General features: G+C 39.1%; 1 protein-coding gene across 1 annotated transcript in view; it reads right to left on the bottom strand.

Moving 5' to 3' along the window:
* The window catches only part of PRRG1 (proline rich and Gla domain 1), a 33,847-nt gene that overhangs the window by 13,827 nt on the left and 1,777 nt on the right, over positions 1-18,243 (bottom strand). Inside the window, exon 2 of the mRNA XM_050914971.1 lies at positions 2,271-2,319. Coding sequence (XP_050770928.1) covers positions 2,271-2,280 — 10 coding nt within the window. The 5' untranslated portion in view covers positions 2,281-2,319. The remainder of the gene's footprint in view (positions 1-2,270; positions 2,320-18,243) is intronic.

Genomic DNA, 18,243 nt, shown 5'->3' with positions numbered 1-18,243 from the left:
ACTGCCAGCACTGTACCTACTTCTCACCAACTCCTCCTGTGGGCATTCCTGAAGCGGAACAAGCTACCGCCCAGACTCTCTTAAGAGTGCCCATATGTGGAGTCACCGAAGAGTAGATAATGCGCTATAAATCAAGTTTCCCTTCCTTCAGCAGATAAAACTAGGGAATTTCATTTCACAGCTGGAATCCGTCCCTGAAAAGAGCAACGAGAGAAACTACAACAGCTTTGCACTGGATGCAGAGAGAAAAGAAATAAAGAGGAGAACACAGGTAGCTGAAAATACCCTGAGTTAAAGCTTCTGGCTCTCAGAAACAATATACAAATCTTTGTTTCTGCATGCACTTTCCAATTTACCAAAGAAGCAAACTGAGAATAAAGGTTTAAAAGAAGGCATGTTACAAAATATTGCATTTGATAGACATTGGGATGAGTTTCTAGGTAATAGTTTAGTTTTCTAAGCATACATTTCTGCTTCAAAATGCATTGACGAAGAACAGCAAAACATTAAAATAATTCAATATTCAAGAATGGCCAAAGTGTGACTATCTAAAAAACCCAACTTTTTTATTTAGCAATTCATATTCAGAAAGTCTCTCTTCTCTCACAATACAGTACAGAAAATGCATACATCACAGAGACAAAAAAGCCTGCTGAGGAAAATAAACTACACCCCATATTAATTCTGAATGCATCTGATAAATAATCGTCTCTGATTAGTCCAGATCAGGAATGGCTTTTGATCCTGCAAGGCTGGGAAAAAAATGAAGTATATTAATTTGTTTATTTTGATTTGACATTTTTAAAACTCTGCATACTCCTGGTGACTTTAAATTCTATTGAGAAATCAATACAAATGTAGCAAGGAAACATAAAAACATACACTGATCAAAGCAATCTTGATGGAGATACTGATTGAAATACAGCGATTTAATGAGAATCAGTCATTGCCTGATGAATCCTACAAAAAGAGGTAATGGAACCATATTGCAGAAACCACTTTGACTTCTTAGTATTCCAGGACCATCTTCATGTAGACATTCAGTTATAATTGCATAGGAGTGTGTAAAAAAACCGCTTTGGGTTGGATGCCCACCTAGCCAACTAGATTAATTAATACAAGATAAAAGAAAAATCAAAATTATGATTTTGGCATTACTAAGATAGACACAGAAACAAATAATCTAAAGTCTCTTCCTCTCCCTCAATTTTTGTAGAATATAGATGAAGATCTACAACTGCCAAATTTAATGCATTTGAATACGTTTATTTCTTCAGACATGCTTGTGCTCTGTGTAATACTTGGCTTTTAGCAAGTTTTTATGCATCAGAAAGCTACAAAGAAAATAATTCCAAAGTCTTAGTTTCACTTACTATTATTGAAGAGAGTAACACAGTCAGATCAATCTATTATACATTCTCCAGAAAACCTGTGTGCTATCATAATAGTGAATAGATACTCTAGCAAGGTGAAATTCAATCAGAATCAGAAAGAAACAGGCAAGGACATGAGAGGATAAATACATCTCAGCCTGCCAGCTGAAGCTGTCACAGGCAAAGAAAATAGGCTTCAGGTCTTTAGCGATAGAAGGAACAGGGAGCAGCAGCGTAGGAAAAGTATTCTGAGACACAGAAGTGTTGCCGAAGCAAAGCCCAGGGCATCCTGGACACCAAAACCAGCTCTATTGAGACCATTATTGAGGCTTCCTTTTTCTGACTCTTTACCAACACCCAAGCAGATTAAAACAACCAATAAATACTAGAAATAAACATTTAATTTTCAATTCAAAGCTGCAGCTACTGATAAATTTGAGTCTTTCTGTAGGTGATCTTAATAAAACAATTTGGTTTACACAGGGCAGAAGGGAGAAAAATGATTTGAGCATTTACTTATGAAGCCTAAAAAGCGACTTCTGCTCTGAGAATCTGGAGTTACAAGCTTAAGAACAGTTAAAACTAAAGTACTCAAGGCTGGAAATTCAGCTCTGTGGTCTTCATTCTGCAGCCAGCTTTCAAAGGTCAATAGATGAGTCTGCGATGATTATTATGGTCTGCATATATCTCTGTCAGAACAGCAGTATGATTCCAGTTCAGTTTAGTGTGGGCAAAGATCTGCATCATATGTAACACCAAAACCAGTTCAATAGCAGAGGACATTTTTTGTGCAAACTGACTGCGATTTTGAGCAGAGGACAGTTTTGGGGTGTGTTAATGCCCACTTCATAGGGAATAATAAAGAATGCACACTCATCGCTAAGTTAACAAACTTACCACTATCCATGATGATTACTGTCAGGCAGGGAATTTGCAAATATCAAGTCTGTAAACAAAAGAGGAAACATCCTATTGAGTTTGTGAATTATGATGAACTTGGAAAAGTTTCCCTTGATTCCCAAATATTGTTACAAATATATCAGTGTTGAAAACCCTGTGATCAAGATTAATCCCTCTTTTGAGTTGTACCACTACTACATGCAGACTAATTTCAGTACTATAGGAATACTATCCAAAAAAGGATCTCTCTTGTGAAATGGTGAATGCTTTAACCTTTTTCAAAGCTTTCCATATTTAGAATATGCAAAAACGCTAATATGAAATAGAAGGTGTGTATAATTTTAAACAAATCTGCAACCTCTGTTTTACCTAACTGAACTTGAAAGGTATTACATTCTCCACTGTAATTACTTATACCTTACCTAAGACTTAAATTCACTCTGCAGAGATCATCAAGTCAACTCATTATCTTTAGTCTATGGATCAGAATTTTTTGAAATCAGAACGAACACATGCAAATTCATCCGGAGTCTGCTAGTGATTAAAACAGGATGCCTGCATAAAGTTCAAGGGCAGAACAAGACCTGCAATTTGGCAAAGGAACTTGCAATACATGTGAGGATCTCAACCTGCCCTACAAGAACTTACATGTACTTTATACCTCATCTTGGAAAGACAACAGACAAGACATGCTCTCAGTCAATAAAGAGCCACCAGGCACAGAGCCAACAAGAGCTGCATCTGAAGGCAGCAAGAGTAGTTTGAGGGACTGTTTTCAGTTTCTTGGAGTCTTTGTTAGTGTGGGAAAAGTTAAGACAATAAAAGCTTTCAGCAAAGTATGAGAAAGGTGCAGCTGTCTAACCAAGTTGGTAGAACACCACGAGGTTGAAGTTTTTTTATTAATAAATTACCTACTCCTAAACGTTACATTAATTCTACTTCAGAGGCCAGGTACACATCAACATATCATACCATATTAATGTCCTCACCCTCCATAAAACCAAAACCTCATAAGCAAATCTCTCTGTAAAAAAGTGATAACTATGCACAAAGGTTGGCCATAGCTGCTGTAATAAACAAAGAGGGAAAATTAACACTTCCAGCTTGGCCCATCCAACACTGTAATTCGTCATGCAAGAGCAGACTGCAGTACTTGTAAGGACTGCTGCCAAAGTGAATGGAGCTCTGTAAAGACATCCCAGTCTGCTAACAAAATTGTAGGATTGGGACTACAAGACATGTGGGATGGAAGAGTAAACTGATTTTAAAGCAAGTTCATCAAATCTCTGTAAAGGCAAATAAATGTGAATAAACAGCAGACATTAAAACACTCTTGCATCTCACCACCATAGTAATGAAAAGCTAAACTAAACACTAAGTATTGTAAGGTAACAGAAGCAGAGGGCTTAAAAAAAATTCTTCAGAATATATATAATCTCTTTTAATAGCCTGAATTTTTCTTAGCAGACTACTCTACGCAAAGACAGAACTGCCTTTGCCACTTGCTTCTTGAGTAAAATTAAAATTAGTGTCATTTTCTGGGTAGTCACGTTGTTACAACCTAAATATCTGTGCTGAAGAAATTGCCAAGTGTTTAATAATAAACCGGTCACAAAAAAATTTGGCTACTGGTGTTAACTATTCTCTTCATCTGTTACATCATGAGTTTCTTTTGCCATTTATTACCCGCCAGTTTCAGGTGGCTGCTTTTGCAACAGCCCCACAAAAAAGATTCACAGCAATAGAAGAGCAAGACCCACGAGTGCTCACTCGCTCTGTTGAGCTGCAGTAATACAGTGCATGAAATGCACCTTATCAGCCTTCCCCTCTCTAATGGGGCCATTTTTCTGCATTAAATTTCAGTTAGTCTTTAATATTTCACCCTTTTAACAAATAACTTGGGTGTGGATTTCAACAACATTAAAAAAAGAAAAAAAAAAGGCAAAACACACGCATCCACATCCATGCTCACTGAGTCACAACTAGACGGCTCTGCCTACTGGGAACTGTGGTGGAAGCAAGCGGACTAACATGCCTCTCACCCGCTATGGGACATTTTCCACCAGGAGCAGAGTGCCTCACTGCCCAGGCATGCAGTGCTGCCTTGGCACCTGGCACTAGGTGCTTGGTACATCATGATCTTTGGGAATGAACATCAGAATACTGACATACACAGATTGGGAAATTGGGGGAAACATGTGGAAGAGGAGAAGAAAAAAAAACACCACAAAAGGAAAAACACCTTTTATTTTCTTCGGTGGAAACTGAGGCAACTATATTATGAGCTAGGGACAAAAAGATTTGCTGAATTGGCAGCAAAACTCGAATTAAGTTTCTCTTCACCCTTCCTTCATTACAAATGGAACCAGTGTGCCCTTCTCTAGGAAATATCAAATACAGCTTTCCAGCAGCTGTGGTGCAGAAACTTCCCTTCAACAATCTACATTAGATCCTTAATGCAATTACAAGTATTTAGAGCTCCCTGGAACTAATTATGTCCATTTTCCTACAAATGTGTGTCTTTTTCATGCTCCCCTGCCTTCCCTCTCCGTATCTCCCCAAAACTTCTTCATTTCCAAGCTCCCACAAAACATAGCTAGCTTCCTGCTATGACACCCAAACATCTATTGGGCAAGAGGCTGACTGAGGACACAGGCAATGGTTGCCCTGCCACTACGTGGAGATTATACTCACAGAACAGACTCTCCCACTGCAGAGGAACTGCTTGGGTCTTTGCCGTCTACTTAACTGCCCCTTCCCCTAAAGGGAAGGAACTTAGTTATATTTTGGTCCTCTACTCTCTGACAGTCTTGGTTCAAATTGACTAAATAGTTCAAAGGTTGTTTGGAAGAAGGGATCGAACTGACAAGTACATAAATCTTTTCTACCTTCATAAACCAGCTAATAAAACTGAAGAGGGCTGGCAACACTACAGGAACATCTTGACTTGCTACTGACTCATTTATTCCTCTACCTAACTCTTTATTTAGTTTCCTGCTTTTAAGCCTTCGTGAACCTTACTGAAGGCTAGGATGGTCCTATGGTGTCAGAGCAATGTTTTTCTCATATATACACAAATGCAAGAACAAACCCCCCCCCCCCCCCCCCCCCCCCCCCCCCCCCCCCCCCCCCCCCCCCCCCCCGATAGTATCTTACTAGTAACACGAATGTTTACTGTTTCAGGAATCCCTCTTCCAACTATCTTTTATATACTATCCCCTCCACACCCTCCAAGAGGTTACACATCACCTCAGATTTGCTTGTGGAAAAAGTGACAACACTGTGGACAGCATGGATAGCACTATAGCCAAGCTGAGTGTCAAATTCTGAGTTCAATGGCAAGCTGACGTACCTGACCAACAAGTGATCTTTTCTGACTGCCTACTTGGCTGTCAGTATAATGGTAAAAAACAAAACTAAAACAATCAACCATCCACTTCTAGTAGAAAATATAATGACTCAATGGGAAATACAGTGAGTTCTAAAGCATATGAGACAGCAAAGGAGATGTACCAACAAGGCCCATGCTATTTACCAGCAGCACTGCGCTCACCACCAAAGGGCTGTAGCATCTTACTGAGGAGAAACATTTTGCATGGAAGTTTAAGGAACTAATATTGAGGTAAGAAACCAAGCTGTACAATTCTTTCCACAACTAACCTAAATATTTTTTCCTCAATCCTGAAATCGCCCAAGCCTTGTATACACTATGTATAAGCACAAAGCATAGAATATTTCTATACACATTTCCAAAGCTGGTAATCATATTCTAGCAGTGCAGTGTATGCCTTAAATTGGGAAGCTAACTAATTTCAGCATTAAAAGTTGTTGGCTCAAGACAATATTTCTGCAAGATTTTGTTGCATTTGTTAAGATAACCATATTCGGTTGGCAGGTACACCTCTTACGAGTACACTTCCTGACTACAAGTTTAATGGAAACTTGTGTGCAGCACGTACCACTAAAGGACAGAGGATCTGATGGAGGGCACACAAGTCCAAACTGCCTTCACTATTCTCACTTACTGACTGTCATGTATTCTAAGGAGACAGAACATCAAGAACAAAGCAAGTCCTTAAGGGAAGGGATTACAAAGAGAAGGTAAAATAAGGATAACATAAAGCAGCAGCAGTATTTTCCCTCACTCAGGTGCTCACTTGCTGCATTAACAGGGACTTAAAACACTGCAAGGCCATCATGCTCCTCTCACAACCGGGGAGGGATGCACATTACAGCATCCAGGTAGGGAAGAGGCTTTTTTCATTCTGCAATACAACTCTAACAGGGGATACAGCTGTTAACTTTAGTTCTGTAATCTGTGCAATTAATGAGACCGCTGGGATGCAATTTACAACCAGATGCCACATGGAGCTATACAATTTTTTTAAAGTTACAAATATTTAGGTTCTTCTGGAGCTTTTTATGAAAGCAGATACATTCAAGGGACACTGCTAACTAAAACATCAGTAGATGTTCAGTCTAAAAATAAACACTCCTTTTCTAGTCCCCAGCCCCAAACCAGGTGCAATGCAACAACTGAAACACTCCTGTGGGAGGTTTGTTTAGAAGAAAAATGAAAACATTAAATAATTACACAGGAAGACAGATGATAACAATCTGACTGCCATTTATTCAACACGCGTTATGTGCCTACCTAAAAATCCCAGTCCCACCACGTGTCTTTTATATCCTTGGAAAAAATATTACAGAAGACTACAATTTTACTTATTCTAATCTGTTTCAAAAGAACTTTTTCCCCAGGAAAAGTGCACAAAAGAATTTACATGGATTCAAATCCTGGAGAAATATATTGATTTTTCTCTGAACAGGAAGTCCATAGTTTAAGGATATGGGAGAAGCCTGTATTTATTAAGTTTGGTTTCCTCGCGACAGCAAGGTTTTCCAGGGAATTTGGGTGGGAATAAAGAGGGATGGAACACTTTGGAAACTACTCTATCAGACAAGGATACAAAAGATTTGTCCCACCTGAGACTACACGGGACAAAGAAAAGAGTTAAATAGAGAACTGAAAAAACCCTCTGCTTTGTAGATGCTATCTGATCACAGCATTATAAAACATTATTAATTTTGATTACACATGGACCCGAAACCACAGACCAGATCACTAAGAGAAACCTGTACTTAGCGGACTGCCATTACGTCTTAAAACCAATAAAATATATCATTACTCACAGAACTAGCACGCTGAGTACAAGTCTCAAACACCGCCCTGTTAGCAGAGAGAAGGTGGTTCCTCATGACTGCAGCTGGTCAGGACTTCAGCTGGCTGAGACTGAAGTCTAAGCCGCTGCCTCAACTTCATTACCCCTTCTTTACTTAGTGTTTTTTCTTGTTTTAAAGCTGCGACAATATTCTGGCTCGTTATTCTCTGGTTACTTCCAGGCTCCTCCGGTTCAAGGGGGAGTTGCTATAAGCTAAGATACCTCTTCCTTCCCCTCTACTTCAAAACCAGACAAGAACAATCTCCCAATATACACATTTTGGCGAGTAGGACATCAGGGAGGAGAAGTAACAACACTCCCCCTTCGGCAAGGGAGAATTTTGGCGGGCGTCATTGTTTTAAAGTGCGTGCGGACCATCTGGGGCAGTTCCTGGGAGGCATAATTGAACACTTACGTAACTATCTGTATTGAAACCTGAATTGCACAAATCCTCAAGAGACCATGCCTTTCTGAGCAGGCTACATAGCAGCATTTCAGAAACCTCAGTCTTCTGTAAGCTACTGTTAAAAGACATCGCTTTAGGTTAGACAATATCACTATGCTTTGGGAATTCAGATCTGGAGTATTTAACTTGATTATCCATTTAAGTGTTGACATAACAATAACCAATTCCTCTCCTTCTTTTTCAAATGGGAATGGTGAACAATTAAATAAAACTTTCACAATAGGATGTGTTTTTATCCTGATTTTGTTTGGACACAAAACTAATGATACTGTGTTACTTATCCATTCTACTTTCTGTTCCCCTCCCAATACCTTTTAACTAAATCTGACACTGAGATTTCGTCTTCCGTGCTACCATAAGTTTTCCACGAAAATCAATGCCCAAGAAGAACAGAGAAAACCCATTAATGTTCTCACTGAAGTAAAGATGGGGTTTACCAATTGTGGCAGTATCTCAGGAGGCATGGCGCCTTTGGTGGCTGTAAATCATTATCCATTTTCGCCGGCAGAAAGTAGGTAGTCAGAAAGCATACACCATGCTCAGGACCAGCTGCAGCCTGTACAGACCTTTGCAAGGGGTAAGTCAAAAAAAGTTGAAGAGATGAGAATAGGGAAAGAGCGCAGCCAGCACATAAGAGGTGTCAGAATATTGTGGTGATTTTGGTTAGCAACTGGGTCACAAAAATAAGCATGTTAGAGAATGGAGAACTCAGATTAATAAAGTAGGAAAGGGCAAAAGGTAACAGACACAGGAAAACAGCTTCATTATAGCTCTGGTGCTCACTGACTTAATTACTGTTTAAGTGCCAGCTTCCAAATCAAACTCAAGTTGTCAGCTACTTTGATATTATCTATTCTAACTTAGGCTTGAATAGCTGGACTCTATCTGAAGCACGTACAGTGGTCATGAATAATAAACTCTAAGTGCATTATTTTTATCTCTATCCATGACTATACTCAGATTAGCCAGGAATACGGAGCAATAGGAGTGAATCTGAAGAACAAAACAGTTGGTGCTGAGGACCCAACATTAACACAACACCCACGTTGAGAATTTTACTTTGGGATAGCTCTGATTTGATTCCATGAGCTGAACACTGTGAGGCAGCGGGACTGCAACAGATATGCTCTTGGAGCGTATCTTCTGATTTATTTTCATCCAAAAGTAATTCAGTCCAAGTGCTTTGAAATGATTCTGCAATGCAAACCAAAGCACAGTAAGTGGTGACAACTGGGAGTTTTGCCTCCAAAGCATACTCCTAATCTGAACCAAAATGCTACTGCAGATACACCCAATGCGTACTGTACGACTACACTCAAAGTAGTAAGAAGCTTTGAGGAAAGAAGCTCTAGATAAACAAATCCTCAGCCAAGAACCAAAGGTTGTTATGGGGTGACAGTGAATGTCTGGCAAAACTTCCTGCGGAGCTACAAAATTACTTTGACAAGCAAGCTGACAAAAACAGAAGTAACATGATGATCTCCCTCAAGCAAAAAACCAAACCAACCAACCAAAAAAAAAAACCCCAGAAACAAAAAACCTCACCACAGTGAAAGATTTCTGAAGCAGTCTATGTGCTTGTCTGTTGTCTTCAAATGTTGTATTCTTACTGTGGAAATTAAATACTGCTAATATACAGGATACCACAGGGCCCAACCTAAGAGCTAAAAATCTGAAATACCAGAGTGTTTGCTCAGAAACACCAGAAAAAGAGAGACATATATAGTAACAGGGTAACCACTGACCTAAGCTGACATGGATGTAAATAAATCAAAGGACCTGAATTTTCACATAGTGCCTAAAATATGGAACTTGCTGCCGTAAGATGCTGTTCAGGACAAAAGTAGAAATAGGTTTAAAAAACAGAAAGGAAATCAATGAATGAGGGAGAGATTTGGTGATCACTATAACACAATTCTCCAGATGTATCCTCTATCCCGTGAAGTTTCTGATCTACTGATAACCAGGACTTTACTAAGGAAGGCTCACTCTGTTCATACTCTGCTCTAAGACTCTTCTCATAGCATCTCCTGCCAGCTGCTGGCACAACACACAACACCAGGCTGACTTTTTGGCTCATCTGGTATAACAGTTCTTTCTTATGTTCTCCAGTATGCTAAAAAGGCTAATCATCTACCTTCCAACAATGCTAAAATGCCTAACCATTTAGCTTCCAACAACCTTCACGTTATTAATACCTAGTTTAGCATCTTCTGCAGTTTGTGGTCACACATAATTTCCCAAACGTTTCAACCATTTGCTAAAGTTCAGGAACCAGCTGACCTTCAGATTTTAGTATTACACAGTTTTTCAAAGCAAGTATGTATTATTACATATACACAAGAGACATCACATATACCTTGTATTGGTAACTACCTGGCTATGAAAGGAAGGAAGCAGGCCCATGCCCAGTATAGACTGAGTAACTGTATCCAGTTCCTCTCCCAAGGGGTTTAAAACTGCATTAAGACCAGGGGAGTAAATACCAGCGCATAACAGAAATCGAGCTGATAGATAGCAAGTGGTCTCTTTAGCAGATCCTACTCACTAGCTACAATCTCCTTCTTTCATTCAGCTCTGGGTCTCCCATCTGCTCCCAAACCAACACATCAAAACATTCAGGATAAGGAGAAAGCAGATTATAACAGTGCTGTCTGCCTTTTAAAAGCATTTATGAGTCGGGGGGGGGGGAGGAAAAAAAAAAAAGGTACTACCTTTACTTTAGATTATACCTCACCAAGCATGAGAGAAGGGCCAAGCAACAGTAACTGGGCACAGTCCATTCACAAGAATATAATTTCATTGCAGGTACAGTGTTTGTCCACTCAGAAAAGCTCACAAAATCAGAGCTAAAAATGCACCATTTTTCCTACTTTGAAACTCTCATAGAGACTTTCTTCCCCAACACATCTTAAAAAGCAAAACCATGACCCAAATGTCACAAATAATACCTTTATGGATTTTCCAATAACACAAACTGGCTGTACAAAATTCAGCCTCCAACTGTATCAGTCTGTATCCAATATTCAAGCCTCCTCTTCTCACAGAAAAAAAGAGACCTGACAATTCCGTACATTTGAAAAAGATTATCCTCAACTCACTGAAGTTTTTCTTGAAATTGTTACAATACTGTGAAGGGTAAGAAGCAATAGCTATTTTTTAAAATCAGTTTCTCTCTAAACTACCAGTATTTTTCAAGCAGCTATTAAAAAAACCAGAAAGATTCTAGATCTCAGAATGGGCACTTTTGTAGCCAAAAGAAACCTGCATAATTTCATGTTGGCATCTTTATTTTGCATGCAATAATTTTATAACAAACATAAGCCTACTACTTCATAAAGTTTATTTTGCTTTTCTGTGATGAGGCAAAGGCAAGGCAAATATTCTGCTCTGCACAGAAATTGCATTTAGCACTTGTTTGGTAGGCCAATGTCATACACCTCATTTAATTTAGAAAAATTAGCCAGAAAACAATAAAAAGTAATTTCTTTGTGAAGTACTAAACTAAGCTACAGAAATGTGCAAACAAAGCCTTCTCTTCCAAATATTTATGCACCGTCAGCATGTTTTAATACAAGTTTCCACCCTGCCTGTCTTCCCCTGAAGCAAGGCACATATGATAGCATTTCAGAGCATGTTTTAATGGGATTTTCCAGTCAACCAAAAATCAAATTGCATAGAAGTGATAGAAGAGTCATAAATGCATATTTCATCTTATTGAATTACATGGTAACTAGGGAAAAGATAACGAGGCACAACTCCTTTACAGATTTTTATGAAGTTTTCTTTCGCACTGGGAAACTGCATAAAGAGAGCGCAGAAAGGTGTACATCACCAGAATCCACAGAACAGCTGCAGTCATACTCCTCAGTAAAACAGAAGGGTAAACAGCCCTACAAACCAGGAAAAAAAGAAAAAGAATTTTTTAAATACTGCTGTTTCCCTCTCTTACAACATCCACGCCCATTTCCCCTCACATCAGCTTCACCTGAATTTCCAAATATGTTAAGATGCACACATTATGACTGTCTTTTTTAATGCATTACACTTAATTTTTTCTAAGTAGGATTCGAACAAACCTACACACAAAAGTACTCCAGCTGATCTACATGTTTGAAGTATAATAAAACACGACGTTTTGGCTTCAGCCTTGAAGAGGAGTCAAGCAATTTCTCCTCCCTTCCTAGCACTGCTACCCACCCTTTACTGGGGATCAGAGCCCCCAGTGTGGGCTGATGCAGTTCTGTGCTCTGCACTACAGCTTCGCACCTCTCCCACTGACCTCCCTCTCCTCCTCTACCCCTTTGCTCTCGAAGACGTCCGCAGAAAGGAAGTATGAACTTCCTAGACTGCATGTGCCACCAAAGCCAACCTATCGGGCAACTCGTTTTGCATCCCTCCTTAGTTACCCTGTAGTTTCAATAACATAGATTACATTTGGTTTAATAAGACTGAAATCAAGTCTCAATTTTTATTTTAAATGGGTACAATTCTGTAAGAATTACCAGAAATGCAAAAATTGAAAACTTCAACAGAATTTCTTTTCAAAGGGTGTTAACACAGTTTTCCTATTTTCAGATTGTTTTCCTTCAGTAAAAGGGCTTTGTGTCTATCTGAGGTTTTCTCATGTCCTCTAGTCCAACAATTTTAGCCAGTGGTCCTTTCCAATCAACTACTACAGAACAGTAGAAAACCTTAAATTCATGGAAGTTTTCCTAAAGAAAGCACACTAGTATAGAGGATGGAGGCATTCTGAACATCGTAACTCAAGAAGATTGGAAGACAAATTAACATCTAATTCAAATTCGTCATTTACGAAGAAATAAATACCACAGTAAAGATTTAAGTCACAGCTTATAACTAATCAACCACACAGCACAAATCCATAGGAAATGAAGCTGCATCAGTTCCAGCAGTCACAAAACTACCAGTATCAGTGCATACTTACAAAGAGTTTTCCACACTTTCCAGCACTGTGAAAACACTAGAGGAGCTCCCAAAACTAAAACAATAGTTCTACTGACACTCTCCTACTCCTTATGAAGTGATTCAGTACAATACCCATTCTACCTGTGAGTAGGAAGCACAAAAAAGTGTTTAACAAAAACAATTCAGAAGGATTTTAGCTTTAGAAATCAGTTTTAAAGATTTAAGGCCAGAAAAATTTTACATGTATTGAAGTTCCTAACACTGACATGCCAAATTAATGTGTCAAATTTCTGTGCAATTAACTGTATTTGAAGATATAATTTATCTTAGTTGTGTCAAAAGCATACACAGAATTATACATAAAGTTAATTCTTGAAAATTTCATTCACAACTGAAAGATCCTCTACAGGATCTAAGATGTCCAACATTTGTTCTTGCAAGATTTAAAGGGTGTTTCCCCCTCACCCAAGAAGCTGTATACCTACTCCAGCACCTAGAGAAAGTGAAGGAGGAGAAGAGTCTTCTAATGCAAACAAATACATCACTGATGTTTTTTAAATCTGGTAATTCTGCTGTATTCATTTACATATGTAATACATTGCAGAAGTCATTGGAGAACCTTCCTAGACATGCTACCTACCAGCAGGTGCATCTCCACCTTTTGTATTTCTGGTGTAGATCACTTTACCCACACAATGAAATTCACAGAACCATAGAGCAGCCCAGGTCGGAAGGAATCTCAAGAGATCATCTGGTCCAACCTTTCATGGGAACGGGAGCCCAAATGAGGTTATCTAGCACCCTGTCCAATTGCATCTTGAAAACCTCCAGCGATGGGAACTTCACCATGTCCCTGGGGAGGTTGTTCCAGTGAATGACTGTTCTCACTGTAAAAAATTTATTTCTTATATTGAGATGAATACTTTGATCAAACCTTTGCCAACAGTTCCTAAAGAACCGCCATAGTGAAAGTGCTTTGATACTTCCATTTTTCTGAGATAACTGAAGATCTGATTAGCTTGTAGTTAGGCACTTCTTTACAGTTCATCATAAGTGGCCTTTCCATAAAAGATGAGTTTGTTCACCTTTCTTCTCACTTTCTGAGTTTGACCCCAACATCTGTTCACCAGGTTCTTGGCTCTCTTGAGGGACTTCCTCGTATCTTCCCCCTTGAGAAGTTTGCTGCTGTTCTTCAAAGATGTCAGCAGAGAAAGATACTGATATACTGCTGCTTCACTGATAGTTTCGGAGTCAGCACTGAAATCAACCCCAGCTAAAGCTGCTCTCTGAGTAGGCAGTCCCCCCTGCCACAGCCACATAGTCCCACTCCCTCCCTTGAGTCAATACAAGGTCTGGCTGGTAGCTCCCAAAGCCAGCCAGAGGTAGCCCAGTGGAAAGCCTTTTGTGTGCGTGTGTGTCAGTATGCTCGTTTTAGTTTGACTGGTTTCATTTTAAAACAAATCAGCTCCCCGGTTTAGTTGACTGCACAGCATTAACAGTGCTAGTGCCAGCGCAAGGGAAGCAGCCAAAATGCAAAACCTAGCAAGGACGGAGGGGAAAAGCAAGAACTCTTGTTTTCAGGCAGCAGGACAAGCTTAGATCAGTTAAGCTGCTTACAAAGCCACACACTCAGTTCTCCAGACTAAGCCAAGCCTTTATTTTGCTGCTGCCCACAGCTCTGCTAACCAACAGTAGCAAACAGAAAAGAGTACAGTGAGTCCATTTCATTTCTGATACTCAGAACTGCTCAGCAGTACTGAAATAAAATGTCACGGAGTATGCTAATTTCAGCTGCCACAGGGGAAATCTATAGGGAGACAGGCAAGAGAGTTAGCTAATAATTCTGCTGTTGAGACCTCATTCAACCCTTCCCCATAGCCATGAGAATGAAGACTAGGGACAGAAAGTTGCTTCTCCTCCCAGCTTTATTTAGCAAATAGCTTGAAGACTAATACTCTGCAAATAAAAGCCGAAGAATACACACAAGGTCAGTAAACAGCACACTGATAAACCTGGAGGTACAGGCAGGTGCAAAGGTTCAAGTCTGATGAAGCCACTATTTCTGAATTTTCCTGGTAGCATTCCCGTAAACTGCCTCACACCAGTGAGCTAACAAATTCACACTTTTTGAGCCAAAAAGGAATAATTCTTCAATGCCGAGTAGTAAACATTTAGAAATACAGCTAATTATAATAAATATTACACAGTTTAGACAGTTATATTAAACAGTTAATTTAGTGATAGGGATTTAATGAGGAATTGCTGTAAAGTGAATCTTGAAACCTGTCCATGGCATTCATTCTTATACTACAGGAAAACAAAGAGCTCAGCAAAACAGGAACATCCAGAATTACAACAATAGGGTATAATGTCTTGGCATAAACAAAAAAAATCTCACCTACCCTAGAGTTCTGGCAAACACAGAAGTTCTGCAGTTTCAGGCAACAAAATGAATACTTCACCTGGACTAAGAATTTTTATCTATGATCAACTATTCCAATACTACCTTTCACATGGTCTCTCTCTCTGGATTTTAGTATCATTTAATCTGACCACTGTTGGAATAATCATATTGGTGCAGACTGACCACTTCGTTGAAAAACTGAAAGTATGTTGAGTGGGTGATCTTAAAACACGAGAGGCCAACTTTCAAAAGTCATTTCAGAAGCGACATGAGAAGGTTGATTCAAATGCTTTAGAAGAAACACTCCACTGAGCAGGTACACAGCACAATGTAGTGGATAAAATGTGAGTGATCTCAAACTTTCAAGATGCAATTGCAGGATAGTCTGTCTGTCTTGCACGTAAAGACATTTACTCTCAAAAAAAAAAAATTTACACAAAGCAGCATTCTTAAGTTTGAAAACAGGCAACACTTCTTGTGCTACTATATTGCCCAGGAGTCTTAGCCCTGGATGCTAACTCCAATATGTTGGACTGTGCAAATATGTTCCTTGTCTGATTTTACAAGTGTATTTCTGAAGAGATGCATAACTTTTATCCAAAGTTAAAGATATTTTACATAATGATTATCTATCATTAAAAATAAGCAATAGCCTGAGCTACACATAAAATAGGTTTCAACAAATACGTTTCCTTAGCAAGCCAACACACATGGTGTGATTTTAGGTGGTTAGTATGTAATTTCTTTAACTTCCAGTATGAAGACAGGCTTTGCTTTTGAAATGTAGCTATTTTAATAATGGTATTCAGCAAACTTGATTAAAATACAGATCACTTGATAATCAGTACCATCAAAACTGTTGGCAACAAGAAAATGGGCTAAGTGTATTTCAGACCTCACAAATGTCTATGAAATTTTACTTAACAAGAATCAGTAAACAAAACAAAGGTAAACAAGGAAAGGGCTGGGTATCGTCAGATTAGATTTTAAAAGGTCAAATAGTTACCAACATCTGAACTCCAAGAAAAATAGCTGGCAGGAGAACAGATATTAGACATTAGGTCATTTAATCCATTCCCTTGCCAGTTCTGTATTGTTCTCTATGGCACATTGCAAGTGCTTTTGTTTATAATGTGGAAGAGGAGAGGAAGCAATGGATGGGGGGAAGAAAGCAGACTGTCTTTGGAGGCTGAAGCAAAAAAAACATTAAAGAAACACGAGCCAGAGAAAGACAGCATCCTGGAAACACAGCTGATAGGAATTCATGAACGAGCAAGATGAAAAGCAGCAGAGAAGTTCAGAATTGAGCTGAGAAACTGAAAGCAAAAGCTCTTAACACGATGGTGCAAGAAAATAAAATTCTTGCTTATAGGGACCTGGTGTCATTTGTTGAGTCAATGGAAAGAAATGAAGCATATAAGATTTACGGGATTAATGGAAGAGGGAAGTGGAGAGGCACAATGACTTAGGTTTTTCCCAGCACTCATACTGGGGGTAAGTGGTGCCAACCGCATCTCTTGTTCCCCCACCCATCCAGCTGTTTATAAGAGCCAGGTAAGAATCAAAAGTCAGTCAGACTTTTTCCCCCCCCCCCCAACCTGATTAATTCTGTGATCCACCTCACCAGATGGATATGGAAATGGTTATGCTATCACAAATGAGCAAGGTCACAGAGGTAGGCAGGACAAAATGATGGAAGAGAGGATCACGGGAAAAGGGAGCTGTTTAAAACAACACAGCAAACAAAAGTGGTTCACAATACTGTGGTGTAAAATAAGTTAGCACTGTCCTGACATATATTTTATCCCTGCTTTTGCCACAGAATTCGTTCATGACTCTACATAAATTATTTAAAAATGCTGTTTCAATGTGGATACTAACTACATGCATTTCATTTTAGGGATGCCTCTCCCAGAATCTCAGTGCTTGATTTGCAAAAGCAGCATAGGCTTAGACCAGATATTCAATTTATTTGCACCTGTGTACTTAATATAAACCAGGACACTGAACTCAATACCCTGGAAAAAAAATCAGATCCTACCTGGACCAGATTTGGTCTCCACAGGTTTACCTTTCATTTGTCATGTGGAGTGGAGGGATGATTACTTCCTTGTCTTAGGAGAGTTTTGTCAGTTAAGGGGGGGATTTGTCGGGTACTGAGATATTAAGGTGATACACACAATAGAAGACACAAGGAAATTTATAATTCCATAGTCAAAGCAGAATTTGAACGCAGATTTGAGTCACGTTCAGAAAATAAGTCTTGACATCACACAATCAAAGTAATAAGACCGAAATACTTCATCTCTTTAATACCGTGAGTATAATAAGATTTTTTATGGAACAAACAATATGCTATTACTTCACAGAAAACTGTAGTTCAATCTAGATGTACGAAGAAGCTGAATTAAAGCTAAGTAAAAAACTTCAGTTCTCCTTCATTTGTGAGTACTTCTGGAAACAACAATATTAGTATAGTTGGTCTAACTGTGTGTAACTATCCACTTCTAATAAAAGAAAATCGATGCCACCATGTTACAATCTCAACACCTATATGTGTTATAACGAGATGCAATGCTTTCCATTTGAGCTAAATATATTATCTTGCAGCATTAGTTGGATGCAAATTTCTGGATCAACTTGCACGATAAAGGGATAATCCATGTTTTGCCTGCGGATATCCTGATATTTGCTAATTCCAAGAAAATGGAGATACTCAGGAATTCCAGGCTTTATCCTAATCTGTTCTGGAAAATAAAATTTTCTTGTCTAAAAGAGGTTGAAGTGAGATGGCTGAACAGATGAGCAAAAAGTCTCACTCTTCTGTTTCCATGCAGTACTCTCACACAGAAATTCCCCATCCCCTCTTCTCTGGCTTCTAATCTCACTCCCCTGGTCCAGCAAGAACTACTCTTGCAAACTCACCCTTACTGGATATGTCTACTCAGA

The sequence above is a fragment of the Gymnogyps californianus genome, chromosome 1 (assembly GCF_018139145.2).
Source record: "Gymnogyps californianus isolate 813 chromosome 1, ASM1813914v2, whole genome shotgun sequence".
Taxonomy (NCBI): domain Eukaryota; kingdom Metazoa; phylum Chordata; class Aves; order Accipitriformes; family Cathartidae; genus Gymnogyps; species Gymnogyps californianus.
Note: the sequence above shows the minus strand (reverse complement) of the source record. Positions and strands in the feature narration are given on the sequence as shown.